Source organism: Cydia fagiglandana, chromosome 11 (assembly GCF_963556715.1).
Source record: "Cydia fagiglandana chromosome 11, ilCydFagi1.1, whole genome shotgun sequence".
NCBI lineage: Eukaryota > Metazoa > Arthropoda > Insecta > Lepidoptera > Tortricidae > Cydia > Cydia fagiglandana.
Window position 1 is genome coordinate 16,345,875 of NC_085942.1, and position 17,607 is coordinate 16,363,481.

Below are 17,607 nucleotides of genomic sequence, written 5' to 3' on the forward strand. Positions count from 1 at the left end.
ATAACCCTAGACCATATTGCTATAGACAGAGGTATAGGATTAAATGATTGATACCAATCATGATAAATTTTAAATTTAACAAAATGAATCGCGAGCATTTTCCGTAGACTTAAGTAGGACGTCATAAGTAGGGGAGACCGAGGTGAGTTGTGACAGAGGAGAGTTGTGACATTGTCGATTTTTTGGAATCTAATAACTGTTAGTGATCTCGCAACAGTGTGCGTTTGTTAGCTCGCAACTTGAACTAACAAACGCGCGCTATTGCGACATAGTTTTTAGTTAATAGATTCCAAAGAATCGACAATGTCACAACTCTCCTCTGTCACAACTCACCTCGGTCTCCCCTAAATATGTATTTTGAATGTGTAGAAAATAAAATACTTATATCAATAATCGGTTCCTTAGCTACTGTTTTGTACCTATCGAAGTAATTGCTCTGATAATTAGCTTAAGATAATATATAAGTATGTTAAACGTCCATAAGTGCTTGTTGCTAGGCCTACACGAATAAAGTATATTTGACTTTGACTTTGAAGTTGCTTATGAAATATATTTTTTGCAGATGAACCAACAATGCAAAGTCTGCGGGGAGCCAGCCGCCGGCTTCCACTTCGGCGCTTTCACCTGCGAGGGCTGCAAGGTAAATATTTATTTATTGTGCGACACACTTTAAGGTCATGCGACGTACGGATGCGGCGAAAGTTGGCTAACAACGGGGTTCCCACCCTGTTTGTCGGAGAAATAGAATCAATATTTATATTTTGTGTTCTGGATTAATTATTTAATTAATATGTGGGATCAAGATATCCGTTAACAATGAGGGTTTCCGCGATCGAGTTTTTCACTAGATGACAGCACCGTGGCGAGAGGTCTAGCTATCATAAGCCACCAATCATTGTTTAACTATGTTTTTTTTTATTGGTGGATTTTGACAGCAGCTGTCAAAAATACCTCTCGTCGCGGTGCTGCCATCTAGGGAAAATCTCGATCGCAGAAACCCTAATTGCTTAAATAGATAAATGAAAATACACTGAACGAAGGCGGGTTTTTAACTTTTTCACAGAATAATGGTGAACTTTTTGGTAAAGAGCCGCCATATTCAAACTTCATCACTAAACAATTTTCATGTGTAGCGTTAAAATCGTTTACATTAAGTAATATTAGCTGCACTCATCCAAAATTATACAATTTGAATTACCTATTAATAATTTGAATCATATACACGTGTTTATGAACAAAATTCACGAAACATGATAAATGTAAACACTTAAACAGTTTAAACAACATCCAATAATTACATAATGACTTTAATATTCTAAAAGCCTAATGATCTCAAAAGCTAGTAGCCCTGGCAAAGATTAAATTAATTTTAAATCATTACTTTAACTTAAATTGCATCGAATGATTAATGGGGCTTGCACAATTGAACGGAATCATTACGTGTCACTTATTATATATTTCATAGCGATTGAATATTATTCTGAGATTCAAAGTGTTTGTGACTTTAATGTTCTGTAACTCATTTATGTCTTTACGTAAATTTTCTTGTGTTGTTGTTCACAAACGTCTCGGTTAGTTTATCTTAAGGTAGAAATTCGCATATCTGCAGTATCGCGTATTGATTATACGGCTTTTAGCTTATATTATTCACTAAAATATGTCATCTTCTTCGTTATGAAACGGTACTATGATTCGTGAAGATCACAATTTCAAAGACTAATTTAATTTTATGAGTTGAAATTATCATTTAACTACCCATGTTAAACACAAAACTCGTACAAAATTAATATAAAATAATAATAATTCATCCCCGTATTGTTTTCCTTTATTAGTGCTATGTGCGAACTGACAAGGTGTAAGATATATAGCTGTGTGATACTGATAATATAAAGCGGGAAACACAAAGGTTCTGTGGCGAGCGGGTAAATCTTTACGCCCTATTCATAAAACTTTACAAGCCTTAATTAGTTAATTTATGTTTTATTCCCTTCTTACAAATACATAAATCAATATAACAGATAAAGACGGTTAATAGCTATTAAAGCTAGTAGCGCGTTTGTGAAACAATAAGATGGAGATCAAAACACATAATGGGAAATTCAAAGTTGAAAATACCTATTCTGCCATCCTAAGCTAAAAGGCGGTATTTGCATTAAATTTTCATTGAAAATACGTCCTTTTAGCTTAGGAGGGTAGAATTGCTGTTGATAAGATAGAAAAAGTTTAAATGTAGTTTATTGCCAGACAAAGAAGAATATCTTGGCTTCTAATCTTCGCCAATGGTTATAAACAAACAGAGGATTACTCCTTCTAACCTGTTGTGTCAAAGATTGAAATGCCTTTTATAATACCGTTTTTATACTTATGTATTTCTGTCAATCGTCAAATAACTAATACTTCCTATAGACGAAAAGCGGGCGCCAAAATCGCACATATACAGTCAAAATTAGATAGATAACTACATGTAAAAATTGGTATGATCATTAGTAATAATACGAGTATGTATGTTACTTTTTTGATAATGTACTTTTTCTCAAAAATGGACGGCAAACTCGACTTTGCCGTCTAAAAAATAGGTCGCGAAGCGCGTAGTTTATGGTCAGTCAAAAATTAAAAAGTTAAAAACATTGCAGTCTCGATTTTGGGACTGCAATGTTGCATACAAATTCCATTATTTGTCGAGTTCCAAACTTTTTAAAATTTGAAATAGCCATATCAAATGAAGGCACAGGCCCATTAAACCAGATGATTAGTACTGCGACTATTTAGCTGTCTCAAATAGGTTGGCGTATTTTCGGCAGAAAAATACACTTCTATTTTTTTATTAAAAAAATAAAAAGGCGGCAAGGGCTTGTTTCTGTGAAAATGTATACGTAAGAACGTTGCTTTTGTAAAATATTTCTATGATATTTATATTTATTGCACCATTTTTGAGAAAAGCACTATATATGACTCGGCTGGAAGGCTACTTGCTGGCTTCGGATTCAATTAAACGGACTCCCAAGGTCGTCCGTTTAAAACGAATCCTCAGCCTGCAAGTAGCTACTTCCGAGTCTCGACAATAATGTACTATTACTCTATACTGTAAAAGATACATAAACATTTTGTAACTTTTCTATTTTATGCTCCAAAAATTTTAAAGTTTTTTTATCTCTTGCCAAGTTACTATGAAACAGTAAAAACATTTAACAACACTAATAACCTGATCATGTCAAAAACCCTGTCATGGTTAACATTTTTTACTTTTGAAAATTCCCTTCGCTTCACGTAATAAAGCCGAAGGCAATTTGCTACTCCAAATCAATTTGCCAACTTTTTGTCCTTGATAATGTCGCTGATTCAATTTTCTCCACAGTATATCCTTGTAAGCTGAAATAAACCCTATATCATATACTGTAAGGTACAAATCTAGAAATTAAGAGGGTTGAATCTTCCTGTTCAGTTGTTTTGTCGAACGGATTGCAGTTCTGACTTGTGGAACCAAAATAGCGTAATTTGGCAAATTGTTGCACTCATTCAATTTTTTTTTCATTCTTCTTATAGACATTTGTTGAAGTGAACTATATTAAATCTTATTAAGGTAGTCATTCTATTACTCGACATATTAATGCTCAATAGATGACATCCTGCTACCACTTCTTTTGACAACGTCTGTCAGTTGTTCGGAACTGTAAAAAATTTGTTCTAACTGACAGACCAATACCGTCCGGCGGACTGTTAATCAGTGGGCCCCTTTAAGGTTAAAGATGACATGGTGACAGAATAGTGGTGACATTTTAACATTACCTAATGTCATTTACTAAACTTACACTCGTACAGTTATTATGCATGGTCGGGCAACCCTTTAGAGCATAAATAAATAAGCCATAAAGAATTTTATAAATCGTTTGTGACATTTTGAATATTAGTTCAAACATAAAAATTTGAACATACATTATATGAAACATCTTTCCTATTTGTATTCTCAACTCCGTTAATGCATTTACTACACTTTAAAATACATAATTTATTGACGGCGTGAAAACTACAATTATGTGACTAAAAAAGCGCCTTGGCCATACCGCATCTGAATCATTTCCAATTAAGGACCACCCGTTGTCGCCAAGGCAGCCTATTATAATATGTCATTGTTAATAAAAAATAACTTTTCATAAGAGTCTCCAGCAAGCTTGGCCGAATTTCACCTTCCCATATGTTAAGTTTGATATCCAAATTTCCTAAGAGGTGGCGCTGTTACAAACGCAAACTAGGTAACAGTAGTTCATCCTAGAATATACATACACAGGGTGCTTCCTGTAACAGGAGCAATAAATTAAACTAAAGGCTGTACTCCTCAAACTGACCAACATTTGTTCAGCAAATTTAAAAATATATGAATCCTTTAGACTTCCTCTTTTTCATACAAAATAAATATTGCCTTCAATGTACGCTGACATCAGTGTGTTTGACGTTGCTTGTCACGCTGTAAACATGACAAAATTTGCAATACATTGCGTCACTTTTTTTTTTTTTATTATGCATGGGTTTACTCATGGCCACAGACTAGCCGAGGCGTAGACGTGGCCTACGATGGAGCGAGCTCGCCCAGAAGGTGCCTGTTCACTCTTGATTTGAAGGTTGCCGGGTTATAAGAGCACGGAAATATAGACGCCGGCAAGGAATTCCATTCCTTGGCAGTGCGCATAAGGAAAGTAGAAGCAAAGCGCTTAGTGCGAATTGGCGGAATATCTACCAAGTAAGGATGGAAACCGGCCGTGCGTCTAAAAGTCCGATGGTAGAATGGGGACGGTGGAACGAGCTCGTGTAGCTCTTGGGCACACTCCCCGAAGTGCAACCTGTAGAATACCGACAGGCTGGCGACTTTCCGCCGATGGGCCAAAGTCTGAAGCTTAGCCGTTAGCTTCTTGTCGCCAATCATCCTCCTGGCTCTGCGCTCCACTGAGTCCAAAGCGGCGAGTTGGTATTTAGCTGAGCCATCCCACAGGTGGCTGCAATACTCCATACACGACCGGACTTGAGCTTTGTAAAGTGTTAGAAGCTGTCCAGGTGTGAAGTATCGCTTCACCTTATTTAGGACGCCCAGCTTTCTGGCCGCAGTTTGTGCTTTAGACTCAATGAAGCTGCCGAAGCCGAGGACTGAACTCAGCTCCATGCCGAGGAGTTCCAGGCTGTCGGTAATAGGTACAGATGCACCCCGGAAAGAAGGAGTCAGGTCGAATGGACTCCGTTTAGCGGAAAATAGACACGCCTGCGTTTTGGAGGCATTGAACGTGACCAGATTGTCATCACCCCACTGGGAAACGAGACTAAGGGTCAAGTTCATTCGCTCAACCATGGCCTTTCTCTGTGAACGTATATCCTCCCTGCTGTCCCTTGCACTAGCCAAATATCTCTCAACAACCGTACTGTCATCTGCATAACCTACAATGCTGGGTTGCAGCATGTCGTTAATGTGGAGCAGGAAAAGGGTTGCGGAGAGAACAGACCCCTGAGGAACACCGGCGTCAATGGCCATGAGGTCCGAAGAGCAGCCATCAATAACTACTCTGATCGACCGTTCACTCAAGAAATCAGATAGCCAGCTACAAAAATCAGCAGGGATGCCGTAAGCAGGAAGCTTGCTAAGGAGACTTGCGTGCCAAACCCTGTCAAAGGCCTTCGAGATGTCCAGTGAAACAGCAAGCGCTTCACCGTTCCTCTCGATGGCCTCGCCGCAGCAGTGCGTGACATACGCTAAAAGATCCCCAGTAGACCGACCTCGACGAAAGCCATATTGACGGTCACTGAGCAGATCATTTGCTTCGAGGTATGCCAGCAGTTTGCCGTTAAGTACCCTTTCCATGACTTTACAGAGCATGGAGGTAATGGCGATTGGTCGGTAATTGCAGGGATCAGCACGACTACCCTTCTTGGGTACTGGCTGCACGTTTGCAAGCTTCCAGGATTTCGGCACCGTTCTTGTTTGGAGAGAGAGGCGGTACAGGCGTGTCAGTACAGGAGACAACTCAGGCGCACACTGCTTTAGTACACGTGCAGGTATACCGTCTGGTCCATTGGCCTTATTCACGTCAAGATTCAGCAGAGCTCGGCGTACCTCTTTTTGATGTATAGCAATTCTCTGCATAGAGGAACTGCAATGAGGTAGCGTAGGTGGAAGTTTTGAGCCTGCATCTAGACGTGAATTGCTCGCAAACAGAGAAGCAAACAAGTTAGCTTTCTCTGTCGCGGAGTGGGCCAGTGTCCCATCAGGTTTCTGCAGAGGTGGCAATGCGGGTCGGCAGAAGTTGGATTCGACCGCTTTCGACAGGGACCAGAACCGCTTGCTACCAGGAGGGTAGGAGGCGAGTTTGGCCCCTATTCGACTGACGTGGTCGAATCGAGCCTTTCGAAGCACCCGTTTGCAGGACTTGGCAGCTGAGTTAAAGGCTTTTTTCTTCGCGCGAACCCTCTGTGCTCCAGCTTTGGTATCGCGGGCTAGTACCCAAGCCTGGTATGCAGACTGCTTAAGAGCCTCGGCTCGAGCACAGTCCGAATTGTACCATGCTCGGGTCTTGTGATCGAGCGATAGGTCGGAGAACGGAATGAAATATTCCATTCCCTGCCGAATCACATCCGCAACAGCCTCAGCAGAACACGAGGGGTCACCCGAAGAAAAACAGACCTGCTGCCAGGGGAAAGACGCAAAGAAATGCCGCATCTCATCCCAGTCCGCTGACTCGTATCGCCATACTCTCCTCGTGCCCCTAGGGCAGAGATCAGGAGGAGAGTGGATCGACACGGATTTCACCAGACAGTGATCGGACGATCCTAGCGGAGCTGAGACCGAAACCGAGTGCCTGTCTGGATCAGTTGTCAGCAGAAGGTCAAGGCAATTGGGTGTATGGTCAGTAACATTAGTCTTAGAAAAAACTTTAAAGTGTAATAAAAATCAAAGCATGAGTTATTTTCAAAAGTTGCTGAACTAATGTTGGTCAGTTTGAGGCGTACAGCCTACAGTTTAATTTATTGCTCCTGTTACAGAAAACACACTGTATACTGTCAAATATGAGAGTAAACGATTTAGTTTGAAATGTTTATATAGCTCCAATTAATAAAACAAACAAAATAGAGCAAAATCAAGTTTTGTATGAAAAATTAAATTCGCTGTATTTTTTTAACCATGTATGATAGCTGAAGCTACATAAACTAATTATAGGACTAGATATAAGTACCTTATCCTATTGTAAGTAAGTACTAAGTTTCAGAGCAATCTAGGTAGTCGTTTAAAAATGAGAGCGTAACTACGTTTGTATGGAGAACCGAGCTTTCTGAAGACTCTTAAAAATTTGATTTTTAAAATTCGAATCCATCTGAATGACTAAAGACTAACCCCCTTATTCATAAACGTTTACTAAAGTTGACAAGCCGATAATAATCGTTTGTCCCTTTCCGACGTATTGGTATGATGGAAAGGGACAAACGATTATTATCGGCTTGACAACTTTAGTAAACGTTTATGAATAAGGGGGTGAAGCTTTTAATGATAGAATAATATGTTTTTTAAATTAAGAACTCATAAGTTTATAACTCAATACAATAAGGTCGGATGTGGTCTTTGAAGATTTACTATTACGCCCAATAGTTTCTAAAGTGGAAATATGTTATAAATCGTCATTAATGAACTAGCAATATATCAAACTTTAATTAATTGTCACAGTTTTAAGTTAAACATAAGTTTGCGTAATAACTACGATGCGATCTTAATAGGTGGGCGGCGTAGGCATATTTGTCTGAAATAATCATTTCTCAAATTCAAATACCATTACTCCTAATACCTAAAATCATCCATTTTATTAGGTAATTGTAGATTTTATTGTTCACAGTTTAATAATTAACAAATGCAAATTATTTGCACAAATGTATTTTTAACACTCGTTTAATTTTTTTAAGCTTTGAACTCTTACGCCTTTCTGATAAAATCGGTATAACTTCAATTAGTTAACAACAACGTCATAGGCCAATGCCTATATAGATATTATCGGTCATATACAGCTTGGCAAAAAAGAGTAGAAATTAAAAAGTGGCAACACTGTAGTGTTGTCCCTTTCAAACCAATTTATATAAGAAAACGGGACGACACTACAGTGTTGCCACTTTTTAATTTCTACTCTTTTTTGCCAAGCTGTACTTATATGTAATAGTATTTTGAAACCCCGAAAATATTGTAGTAACGGTATAATTCCGAACCGGCTACACAGTAGCCAATACCATGAGTAATAGAGTTGACTGAACGCTCCAAATCAAGTAAAAATATCCGGTAAACGTTTACTTAGCGATAAAACTATCGTTTTAATTAAAATATGTCAATTAAAGTCCGGTTTTACTTTATCAATATTTTAATTATATGTCCATTATTTACGTGCGTGACGAACAATTTATTCGACACATTTTATCCCATCATTAGGTCTAACCGAGTAAGAATTCCACTGATTGGAGGTTTAACATAATTAGGTATTTATTCAAATGTTTAAAACAAACACGGCGTGCGTGGGCGCCGGATTTATGTTTGGGGAGTGCCCTTAATGCGTGGTGGTGTCATATTTCTAGCCTATTTGAGGATGGGACGGACAGCGTGGAGGTTCCGCAGACAATTTATTTAAAAAATAAAGAAAAATGTTATTTTTTGACATAAATAAGAAATAAAAAAAGCATAAATGTTGAAATGTTGACGACCGGTCTGGCCTAGTGGGTAGTGACCCTGCCTGCGAAGCCGATGGTCCTGGGTTCGAATCCCAGTAAGGGCATTTATTTGTATGATGATACAGATATTTGTTCCTGAGTCATGGGTGTTTTCTATGTATTTAAGTATGTATTTGTATATTATATATATCGTTGTCTGAGTACCCACAACACAAGCCTTCTTGAGCTTACTGTGGGACTTAGTCAATCTGTGTAAGAATGTCCTAAAATATTTATTTATTTTATTTATTTATTTATAAATAAAGTTATATTTTTGGTTTTAATAAATGTATGTTTAGGCTTAGGGGCCCACTGATTAACAGTCCGTGGAGTCAGTGGTATCGGCCTGTCAGTTGGTCGGAACTATCAAAATTTTGTTCTAACTGACAGGCCGATACCGTCAGGCGGACTGTTAATCAGTGGGCCCCTTTAACAGACGGTTGCACCAAACTGTCTAATCTTAATTGGATGGGAAATTTCATAGATAACTGCCGAGTAACGTTGATCAGTCTGTCAAGTGTGGATGGTGCAGCTGGAGCTATTAATGTTTTTAGAAATGCATGGTATACTTGTGATTCAAAAATTGGATTTCATGTGTATTTATTAAAAACATTTTGCATTTAAGTATATTTGTGTGGTTTAAACGTAAATAGCAAAAAAAGAAATAGAAAAATGTAAAAACCATTTAGTAAGAAAGAAAAAATGTTTTATTCCCAAAACTGTAACTGACAATTATCTACTTTTAAATACTGAGATTTTTTTATTTTTAAATTGAGTTGTTGACCTAAGGAACTCTAATCAACACGCATAACGAACATTTAACTAACGTTCTGATTAAATTTATTATGAATGTGAATTAATTTCTTTATGTCGGCGATTTAATATTAAGTAGTTTTTTCGCATTATTGTTGATTTCGAGATAACATTTAGAGACCGAACTCTTTCTAGTTTCGGCGGAAATACAGTTTGATTATGTTTATGATCTCGTTAGATTTAATTTTTGATTAGATTGCCGAGTTGAGTTATTGGTCAAGCAGTTATTAGTGATTTATAGTTTTATTTTTAGTTTTTAGGTCTATCCCGCATTAAAATATTTTCCAATGGATGGCGTGATAGATACATTGAATACCTGAGGATTCCGAATACCGAGCAAAGTGGAGAATATTGAGCAAGAATGCGACCCTGGCGCTAGGCTGGGAAAACGCTAGGTCGAAGAAGAGATAAGTTAAAATATTTACTCGTAATTGCTTCTCTTCTGAAAATACCTATTGTAACCGTTCGTTATTTCTAAAGGTCTCATTATGATGAAAACGAAATACAAGTTAAAACATAATAAACACATTTAATTTATATAAAACCATTATTAGTCACTGGCTGCATTACGTCACTGGTTGGAAATGGCAAGATAGTAGTCAGCCCCCTGATAATCAAGCCTATAGCAGGCCAATTCGAGTTTTAGTAATTATATCTAGTTCCAATATGATACAGATCTATCTATGTCAAAAGTGACATTTCTTCAACCAAAAACATCACTTTTGACACTGAAGATAAGTATCATATCGGAAACAGATCGAATAACTAAACTTCTAATTCACCTATAAAGCTACTTCATCTATCATTTATATGGACAGTTGCAAATATCTATGTCGGCGGCCGATCGTAAGATCAGGCAGATCGTAATGTTCCTGTGTAATGTTTTAACGATTGTGACATTAATCCAATATATAGGTAGGTAGGATAAGTTCGTTAGGTTGCTTCAGATGCCCGAAGGGCAAACTGTCCAGAAATAGGAGCCCCGTAGCGGGACTCCGTCGACTCAGGGAACGAGTCAAAGATTTTCACGTTACACGATATGCCTAGGAATTTCACGATATGCCTGATTTTACGATCGGCCGCCGACATCTATATTCTATCCAAAAATAATCATTGTAGTCGCTAAGTGGCATTGACTTTTGATAAAACACTTCATTAAAAAATTAACATAACAAATCAATTAGAAGGCATTTTTTAATGTAAATAATTAATATTGCGAATTGAGACCTCCATTATCTTATCGCAAAATAGTAAATCATAATGCCATTTAACACAGTTTTATTGTAAAAAATATGTCAAATCTACAATTAGTTATCTTATTAAAATATATATTTAAAGTGTTAATGACACGAGCCATTTATGTGCTACTAATTTTCATTAATTTGATTTATTGATTCGTTATACTATTAACACAGGACAGGATACTATAAATGTTAACTCTGTCTGTTTTTGATGCCTAACCCGCTGGACCGATTTAGATTAAATTTGTTATGAATATAGTTCGAAGCTTGAGAAAGGACATAGAGTAGTTTTTGTCAATTATCGTCATTATTTAATGTAGACGAAGTCGCGAGTAGTCAGACAGACAAACAAAGTTACTTTGGCATCTATAGTATTAGTAAGGATATGCACCGTGTTTGCGCTAAAGTTAAAATACCGTACTTTAGGTTGAGATATTTACCTAATAATAACTCTGATAGTACCAAAGATTACCTAATAATTTATAAAAAGGACGTATCTGTCGCCAACTGCTTCGCAAGATCCGTCCTTTTAATTCAAGTTGTTATTACTGGCCGAGCCTGAGAAGACAGTTTAAAATCAGATTAGCAAGTTCATGATTCACGACAAGTCGGCTTGTTACTGTTATTTCCAATCACAAACCATTAAAGGTTATTTTGATGTCGCAATAATGTTTATTAAAACACAGGCATCAAGTGTAACTTTTAACGGGTTTTTGTTAATAAGTCATAATCGTTAAATTAATGTGCGACGAATATGTGTACGATATATTTCTAAAGGATGTCCGTGCTTATTACGTGATAAAGGCATGATATACATTAAACTATTTTGTTAAGAATCATCCTCAATAAGGACGCTGTATTATTTAAAACTTTCGCTTAAGTATATACGTATGTAATTCTACAAGAGCACACAGTCGGAGTAAATAAAAATAAAGTGCTAAGTTAAGATAAAGCTTCAACAATTATAACCTTGGACATAGATTATTATCCTGCAAATGATAGTTTATCTATCTAAAGTTATGGATATAATCTGTCATTTCTTCAGCCAGAAACGCCATTTTAGACAAATAGACACTGACAGATAGCCATAACAAATGCAGATCAAATTCATTACCTGTTATTACAATCCGAATGCCTACACTTCAGGTACAGCCACCTGCAATATGTTACTCTTCGAAGGCCGCAAAAATATGTGACACGCTCTTAATGCTCTACAAATAAGATCGTGTCAGATATTCCTTGTGTAATATATTATTGTAAGTAACTGTACTCATATGATATACATTTATAAGAACCAAAACGTGTTACGTAATTTGCAGCAAAACCTAAAACACAAGCCATCCAGATACGCCGTTACTATATAAAATTAATATTATTACTGCCATATTAAAGAGACGAGTAGCCGTATGTGGAACATTAAAATTATACCGAAATTTAAGTGAAATTACCCGCCGGTAATCGGGGCCATTACGGCCGAATGTTATCAAACAGCCTATAATTTGCACACTTTTCAATAATCGATGTGATACGATTATTTTTTTGTGCTCGAGCGATTTATTGGCGGTGCGAAATTAGATATGATTGGTTTGTTTTTGAAGAGGGTTTAATTTTTAAAATGGTTTATAGTGTAAAATATCGCTTAATCTACTGAGAAGATAATCAACGTCAAAACCTATATATCGTGCAAGACTAAATATAATAGGAATCTTGTAAATGTAGATATATAATGTCTTGGTAGGTAATTTAATTTGACGATTTTAGAATTGATTACTTCATTATATGGTAAGGTCAGTTTTACTTTTTTATGATGTGGCCAACTGAATGAATTCTACGATCTAGCCACGACATATACACGGAAGTATCGAACGGCTTTTTTACCGAGCTTGATTAAACTTACTGCCATGTGTCACTCGGTCATAAGTACGTGCAAAACATTCAAGAAAACGGTTTAATTTAAATCATAAGGTAATTGTATCTTAAATTTATAATCGACACCTACAAATAATCCATTTTTTACCTCAAAATTTAACCGTGGAATCTTCATTTCACAATCGATGGCTGAGATACCGGTAAGAAATTGAAATTAAAGATGGTTGCCGCATACGATATCATAATGACGTATAATACGGCAACGTGGTATGAATTATGTATTAACATTTTCGGCTGTAACGTAGCTTAGTTTTACTACAGTTATTACACTGAGCGGAAAATTGTAGAATATTTAATGATTCATATTTTTGAGATATTCAATCGCTTACAGCGAATCTTTATTAAATTAACTTAATTATGCAGCATTCGATTGTTGTTTGTACACAATAAAAAATCCGGTCAAAATTACTGCTGGTTTAAATTTTTCTAACAGTATTTGAATTAGAAGCTTATTTTTGTAGCAGTATATTATGTTACATATATTTGTCCAACCGTATCAAATTACAATCTAATAAAATCCGATATATAGAATAATTTAATTCATTTTTGTGATAACCGTACAATTTATATTGTCAATGTTATAGGAAATACCACCAAGATATTAAAGTACATAATGAATCGAGCTTCGTGGTATTATTAATACACTTACTATACCGGTCGTGTCGAATGATGATCCCTATGACAGTTCCTTCAAATCTCTTTTGTTTGGGATTAATCAAAAAAATAAATGATGAATTAATTATGTTTTACCGTATTTTTATTAACTGAAATGTTACTTTTTCAAAAAATTAACATGCTAAACTTCCAAAAAAAATCTACAGTAATTTTACGCGACAGCTACACCATATAAAAATGAACTGTTATTATAGAGATCATCTTTCGACACGACAGACACATACGTATAACTCGCTCTACTTCACTACGAGTGAACTTTCTGTATGCGACCGCTGCGGCACCTTTCGGGCGGGCAGCGTAAATAAAATGTGCCGTTATCCCCGCGACTATGTACACGGAAAACGCTGACATCTGAGTCATGTACAGATTTGTATTGTGAAAAGAGGAATTTTGTTTTGTGGTGCCGCTGGTTTATTGAACTTTCTTTTTACATAACTAGTTTTGTGATTGCCGTGAGCATGGCTTTGTAACATGCTTATTAGAATACTTTATTGACATTTGTGGAAAAAGCTCTGTGTTTGTTTTTTTTATTTTTACTAATATAAATTACGAATGAATTTAAGCAAAACTATGTTATATTTGTTATACAATCAATTATCATTACGGCATATTTTTTCTACTGTTTTGTGATTATTTTTGGCCACAATTAGGTAAATTAACTAAATATTTACAGGATAACCTGCTGCTTTTTTTTTCAATTCAGGGATACCTACATTGTTTCAAGACTCCTTAATTTTTATGTCATAAATATATATACTTACCTACTACAGATTACGCATTGGGATAATTTCGATAATACGTAGCAGTAGCGTTAGTGTTGCCAGAGTATGAGGTGATAGTGGTGATACTAATTTAAATGATATTTTGCGATTGTCATAATTACCCCAATGTACATAAAGTAAATTCAAGATTGAACACTCTAGGCCAATAAAGACGTACATTTATTTGTATGTACGTCCTTCGGCTCTCAAACTCTTTTTCCACTACGTCTTTTAACTGCAACATATAAATGAGATCATTAAGCTGCACGAGTTAAGGAAAGATTTAAACTCGTAATTTTAAACCGACGATCAGCCGACATTAAGGTTAAGTTTTTAAGTAAGGGACATTGTAAGTTTGGAAGCGTGAGTTGAAGTTGTTATTAAATAATATCTTTGGGGTTATTAATTTTGTCAAAAATAAAGTATTTATTTCTTTTGCGCTGTTATATGGGGTTCTTCAAGAAACCATTCAGGGTTATTAAGCGTCGGTAACGCATTAAGTGGCTCCTCCGACGTTGCTTACGTGCATGGGCGACGCTGACCGCTTCCCATCAGGCAGATCGTCTGCTCGTTTGCTCGTTTGCTATCAAATTATTAATTTTACCCGTACGGCTAGGCACGTGTACTTGAAGAATGAAGGTAAATCTTTGAGAAGATAATACATTTTTAAATAAAATACTAAACTTACAAGTAGTTTTCAGAAAACATTTTCAGTGTCCTCTATCCTTAAGCGCCATTATGACATTATTATACAATATTAAGTAAACAAAGAAAAACATCTGCAAAACAAATAAAATTATTTGTATTAAAGATGTTTTTCATATTGCGACTTATTAGGTTAGGTTCTCCATGATTTAAAATTACGTACGGTTTACTTCAACGTCAGACTGGTTGCTATCCTTATTTTGTAAACAACTCCGTTGCTATGCTTAGCTCGTCAAATATTTTTGTACGAAAGCTGAATCGTTTTCCTGAAACACTTAGAAAGACAATTTATATTCTATTTACTGGGACCATGAGACAAGCGAGATAATACTTTTTGCCAAACTTTACGTTAAATAGTATGTAACAGTTTGTTAGCCTAGAAATCGTGCTCAAATAATTAACACTTGCTCTGATTCTTCACTTACCTACCTACTCATTTTTAGCACACAGTTATTTTTAGCACATTGAAGGATATGCTTACACTGATGGAAAGTTTCAAAAATTGCTAAACTTCCATTTGGAAAAAAATTGGAATATCTTATAGTTTGTATACCTATTTTGTTTCCAAAATGAAAGTTTCTTTGTATCAACTGAATTTTTTTTCGAACTTTTCGAGCTTCCCACAACTTGCACATATGTAAGTAATTATGCTTTTTTGAGCTTTATATTGGTGCGGTACCCTAAAAACCGTGCTCTAACGAGCGCTTGCCCTGATTATACACTTACACCTTGTTAAATCCAGAGTCGGCTACTAAAAAGCCAGGCGCATAATTAGACATAAACTTCACTTATTTGGTGTAATGATAGCGCAATTTCATTCAACTGTACCAAAGGAACGCGATACTATAGAGTAAGGGGCAAAGGTTTATGATAATGAGATCGACTGCTCTAGTTTGCTATACTATCGTTACTACTGGCATCTGTTCATTGCTGAACGTTAAAAAAGCAGGCCAGCAAAAACTTTTTTTTGTTAGAAATAAGGAATGCTAAAGTACTAGGAAAGTCCTTAAGGTGTCTCATTTAAAGCGGGCCGGTCATATATTTTATCATTAAATTACACAAGATTACGCATCAGTGCAGAAACAAAATGGATGTGCATATCATGGCACTTGTATCCCCCAACAGAAACGTATGGCAATATTGTATTCAAATTAAATACAAACATTTTGTTAATACTACACCTAACTTTTACTAGTGATTCTCTTCATTATTTTTTGCGTCTCAGTTATTAATTCATCCAGTAAGATAGAAGTACTAGTGCTCGACGCTGCACTAGTATTCGACATGGGCACTTTATGTCAAAGTGAGAAGATGGTGACAAGGATTAAATTTAAATACGGAAAAATCTTCCCCGTTCAAATTTAACCTATATTACTTTGACATAAAGTACCCGTGTCGAATACTAGTGCAGCGTCGAGCACTAGTACTTCTACCTTAGGTGAATAAAATAATAGCACCACCCCATCACGTCCCGTGGGTGTCGTATAAGGCGACTAAGGGAAAACTGGCGACTGCATATGCATATGAGCAAGGCTCGCCCGAATCTTTAGCGGGGTCCTTGCTCACAAAGCTGTGCGCGCGCCACATCGAAAAAAAAAAAACCTTAGGTGAATAAATAAATAAGTGCTAATTTATCCAACCACACACCCACAATGACACCTTAAATATCAGTCTAGCGAATTTGACAACCGCAACGGTCAAGTGGAACGATTCCAAATCCAAATCGTTAACGGTCACTTTCCTTTCCATTGTGTCGCAGACGGCTCGCGTCACAATGTCGATCATAGTCCATCCAAAACAATTCAAAATAACAAAGACTTATGTGCAAAGGATGTAAATAAAGATACGTCTTTAATACCACAAGGTTTATAACGGTCAGCTTAGGAGATTAGTGACGTATGTGCGAAATATTAAAAAGGAAGATACGTCTTTATTGAAAGTTTTATTATGAATCGAACGTGATTGTCGGTAACGGTAGTGATTTTTGATTCTCGAATTCGAAGGCTGATTAGGCTCATTGTTGATTTTTGGATAGTTCATTAATGCTGTGGTTTGTGTGAAATTTGGAGTACTGTATAGTAAGCAGATTTAATGCACGATATTTTGGTTTGGTGATTTTTAAATATAAGATTGATGATCGAGATATGATTGGACAAAATTATGACACGATGTCTAAGCTAGTTAAAGATTTTGTGAAGTCTGTGGGTTACATAATGAGAAATATTTGGTAGTCACATTTTAAGGTGCTCCTTTCAAGCTGATTTGCAGTGGTCAGGTCAATAAACTCAGTATATTGTTGCAGTTGCAACAAATAGTGGGTAGATTAATAGAATTTCATATACCTCCATTTAAGCATCTACATTCTACATTGTTGTGTTTATTACTTTTGCAATTTTAACCTTTAGGTTTACAATCAAGTCAGAGGCATAAGTTTTGCTTTATTTTCTCTTTTCGCAAAAGAGATTGGAGGAGTGCGTATACACAATCCACATTCATCTTCTTTTCGTAAAATTAAGTAAGTTTTTTAAAACAATTTTTATTTTTTTAACTCTGAAATCTGTCCAGGACTCAGGATAAAATGTATGTTATTTTGCCCTGATTAATTGGAATCTAAGGTATTCAGGTTCTTCAATAAATAATTTTCATTTATTGTCATTTATGAGGGTTGATGGTAAAAATGATTTAATGAGTGAGATTTTAACTTGAAATAACTTGACGAGCGAATTAACCGTGAGTCCTAATGGGCCTCGACATTGTGCCGGTGA

The 17,607-nt window shown here is 36.2% G+C and overlaps 1 protein-coding gene across 1 annotated transcript in view; it reads left to right on the forward strand.

Annotated features, from left to right (window-relative positions):
* The first annotated feature begins 562 nt into the window (after positions 1 to 562).
* Positions 563 to 17,607, forward strand: part of LOC134669070 (protein embryonic gonad-like) — a 71,420-nt gene continuing 54,375 nt past the window's right edge. Inside the window, exon 1 of the mRNA XM_063526591.1 lies at positions 563 to 640. Within this exon, the coding sequence (XP_063382661.1) occupies positions 563 to 640 (78 nt within the window). The remainder of the gene's footprint in view (positions 641 to 17,607) is intronic.